The 4194-nt window shown below is 37.9% G+C and overlaps 1 protein-coding gene across 1 annotated transcript in view; it reads right to left on the reverse strand.

The window, feature by feature from the left end:
• The window catches only part of syt12 (synaptotagmin XII), a gene marked incomplete at its 5' end in the record, with an annotated part of 37439 nt that extends 33811 nt beyond the window's left edge, over positions 1-3628 (reverse strand). Inside the window, 3 exon segments of the mRNA XM_014030319.1 lie at positions 559-945; positions 2851-3044; positions 3569-3628. Of these exon segments, the coding sequence (XP_013885773.1) occupies positions 559-945; positions 2851-3044; positions 3569-3614 (627 nt within the window).
• Positions 3629-4194: the final 566 nt, after the last annotated feature.

Here is a 4194-nt window from a genome sequence, read left to right on the forward strand (position 1 = left end):
TTTAGAGGATTATATATATACAGTACATACATGTTTGGATACATACAGATGTTTAGGAATATTTTAGTTCATTTTATTTTATTATTTTCTATTTTTTAATGTGTAATTGCACTGCTGTGGGAGTGGCTTTAATCTCGTTGTGCACGTGTGTAATTACAATAAATACATTCTATTCTATTCTATTCTATTCTATTCTATTCTATTCTATTCTATTCTATTCTATTCTATTAGGTCTTCAACCATATCTGATTCTGTATCAATGCTGATTCAACCTCTTTTCCTCCTCCCCCTTCTCCTCATAGAGGGAGGAGGAGGAGGAGGAGGAGGAGGAGGGATGCACAAACAGTATGTTGATTCAACACTGATTAGATGTTGACATTTCAATCAGAACCCTAACCTGAAACCACTCTGTACCAAGTCCAATCTGTCTAATCTGCAAAGCTTCAAACCAAAGTCTGGTTTGGACTTAGTCCTGCTCAGGTCCTGCAGGTGGTCCAGACGAACCACATCACATGACTTTGTCCTGTTTATTAAAGACAGATCAGATCAGTTTCTTACTCGTGTGACTCCCACGTTGAGTTCTTCAGGACCTAATGAGACTCTGATGAAGCAGCCAGGAAAGTCACCCTCCTCCTTCTCCAGCAGGTCTTTGCCCTGATGCAGGGTGATGTGGAGCAGCTGTCGACACTGCTCCAGCTCCAGAGTCACTTCCAGCTGGCCCACCGTGAAGTCGTGGCCAAAGTTGTTGGCGATGGAGGAGATGGAGCTGAGCGAGTCGGTGGAGACGGACCTGTTGAGCTGAGCCAGGCCGGTCGGGTCCAGCTCCCTGCTCATCAGCTCCAGGTGACCCAGGTCCCTGAAACCATCAGGGGTGTCACCCAGGGCCAAGCTGGGCTTACGACTGGAGGTTGTGGAGGTTCTCCGATGGTTGTTGGCTGCTGCTCTCTTCAGGGAGAGGACAAGAGAGAATTGTTGCAGTTCAGGAAATGTTAAGAGACACCGCTTAGAACAAGAAAGTCCATTTGGAAAAGAGTTATGCAGCAGCATGTGCACAAGTTTGTTTTTATGTAAAAAACTGTAAACATTGTTGCTGCTTAAAACCCTTTAATGTGGATATTTCTTTTTGTTGTATAATTTTATCAGTTTTTTGTTCTCACTGCAACACAGTGAGCTCACTGAGCTTCAGTTTGTCTTAATAACATTAAACTTTTAAACTGATTTTACACAGAGCTGTAAAGTAACTAAGTACAAATACTTTACTGTACTTAAGTAGAATTTTAATTATTTTTCAGCGTACTTTTTACTTCTATTTCTTACATTTTCACACAATTATCTGTACTTTCTACTTCTTACAATTTTTAAAAAGTCAAGAAGTATAAAGTTGTTACTTTTATTTCATTTCTGCTTGTTTTCATTGCAGCTTGTTGTTGTAAAAAATAAAAACTATCCATATAAACTGAGCCTCCTAGATAGAGTGAATTTAACTGTGGTTGAATGAGAAGTATAAATATATAAAACTCTGATAGTGTATTAGTTTGTACACAAACAAATCATGTCACACTCCAGCAGGACAGAATCATTCAAATCAAAGGACTGTACTTAAGAAGTATTTGTATTTCATGAATTATATTCTTACATTTGGCCGCAGCCCTCAGATAGATTTTCATTTTGGGGAAAAGCTTTGTGCAGCCTTGATATATGTAWATAAACTGAAACAGCTGGACTAGTGCATCCTAAATTTAACATCCATTCATTCTTTTAATACAACAGTCATTTCTGCAGTTTTTGGGGAGGTCACCTCCTAATAAATGTCCTTACASAAAATCTAACTGCTCATTTTAAATCTACACTTTGACTTTTAATACTTAACTACAACAAATATCACATACTTTAACACTTTTACTACTTAACTACAACAAATATCACATACTTTAAGACTTTTACTCAAGTTATATTCCTAAAGGACACTTTAACTTTTAACAAAGTCATTTTTTAGTAAGATACTTGTACTTTTACTAAGTATTACTTTGTGGTACTTTATACAACACTGGTTTTACCTACTGAGGACTTCCAAATGGAACAGAATATTGGTATTATTATTCCTTTAATTACAAAAGCAAACATTTAACTTTACTTTTTATCACTTTAATATAAGAAACACGTAGACATTGTTAGTTTTAAACAGATATTTTGTAGAATGAAAATAAAGTTTTGCAGATTTTCAACTGAATATAGTAATTCTGATCTTAAGGACAGTTTAAGGTCATGTTTAATGTGTTAAGACAGGAGCAGGTACATAAGAAAAGCAGCCAGAGGAGCAGTCTGAAGGTCAGAAAGAGGACTGGTCCAAAACAAACAGACATTAGGATGGGCAGAAGTTCACCAGCTAAAATACGCTTTTTAAAAAAACATGAAACAATTCTAGAAGAAATGTTTCTAAACAGAAAACTGTGAAGACGTTTAACATCCCATCATGTCCAGTTTAAAAAGAGTTGACGTTAAAGACTGAAGGTCAGTTTTCGATGGTTGTGATCTCTGGGCCATCAGGCAGCATTGCATTATAAACATGTTATAAACAGTTTACCAGACCACCAAGTTAAAGCTCTATCATGCAAACAAGAAGTCATGTAAAAATGTACAATTTCTTAGTTTACAGATTTAATTTATTTAATATGCTCTAATGGGATTGGAAAGTTCATGAAATCATTGTATTCTGCTTTTATTTACATTTTACACAACATCCCAGTGAATTCATATTTAGAAGTTGTGTAATTATGAACGAAAAGGAGCTGCTGGTTTCTGTTGTACAGATGACCAACAACAACACAATGTTTCTGTGTGTAAACAAACCTTCTGTCTGACTTCTGAGAAGGAGGTGCCATATTTTTCCTGCAGGTATCGGTAGTCAAAGTTAGGGAAGGGGGACGGCGTGGGGAAGGTCCCAGATCTCCACAGCTTCCAGATGTTCAGACCAGCTGCACCCAGGAGCACAAAGAAGCCCACCAGGTAGATCCCCACCTCCCAGCCCGGTGGGTTACGCACCACTGCAGCAGACACACACAAAACAAGCAATCATTAAAGCAGTGCTCACACAGACTCACAACTGAAAACTGAATAAAAATTCAACCTAAATTTAACTGTAAATTCTCTCAGTGCAGTTGTCCAGCGTTTTCCCCACTGACCAGGGGTTCTAATCTCTGCTCCATTTGGTTTCTCAGACTGATGCTGACAAAACATCACAGCAAACATTTACGACCAGTTTTCTGCAATATGCCTTTTGTACAGGCTGTGAGGATACAATTATGATCTACTGAAAATAAACATTCCTTCAGTAAAGAGTCTCTTTATCCTAAGCCTGGTTGGAGTGTTAGAAAGTTGGAGGACTTCACTTTTTAAGATCAGAAATAAGTCATTTTATAGATCAAGACAAAGTGTTTTATAACTGATCGTTTTCAGCAGTGAAGACTCTTGTTTTTTATGGTCTCATACAAGTGTCAGTGAGGACACACCACAGCTTTCAAACATACATCAGGTTGATATTCTGGAACACACAGAAACGACTGCTTACCGCTCAAATGGTAGCTTGATATGTCCTCACTTTCAGCCGAGGACATGGTGCTGCAGCCGCCTGAAAAACAAAAATCTGCTCAACAATCACTTTGGTTTCAACAACCAGAACTTCATTTTCAAAAGTTGAATATTTTACAGATTCAAGGACCAGGCCAGCTACCATCATGAATCACTTTCAGTCTTCAGCACGCATCAAGAAGTCTGAAGCTACAGCACACATACACATGTGGACAAAAATGTTGGTATCCCTTGTTTAGTGAAAGAAAAACAGACAATGGTTGTAGAAATAACTAGAATCTGACAACAGTAATAATAAATAAATAAATAAATCTATGAAAATGAACAAATGAAAGTCAGACATTGCTTTTCAACCATGCATCAAGGGATGCCTGGACAGAAATGATGGTACCCGGGAAAGTAATGTGAATGGTATAAATAGACTGTGTACTTGTAAACATGAGTAGATTATCTGTACAGTACATACAGTAGTGATGTAACAGCAGAAAGTGCAGGTCTGTGGTGTGTAGGTCCATGTGTTATTGTTGTGTATGTTGTTCTGATGTCAGGAGACAGAGTTCAGGAGTGTAACAGCTGTGGGAAAGAAGCTTTTCCGGTACCTGGTGG

The sequence above is a fragment of the Austrofundulus limnaeus genome, unplaced genomic scaffold (assembly GCF_001266775.1).
Source record: "Austrofundulus limnaeus strain Quisiro unplaced genomic scaffold, Austrofundulus_limnaeus-1.0 Scaffold1039, whole genome shotgun sequence".
NCBI lineage: Eukaryota > Metazoa > Chordata > Actinopteri > Cyprinodontiformes > Rivulidae > Austrofundulus > Austrofundulus limnaeus.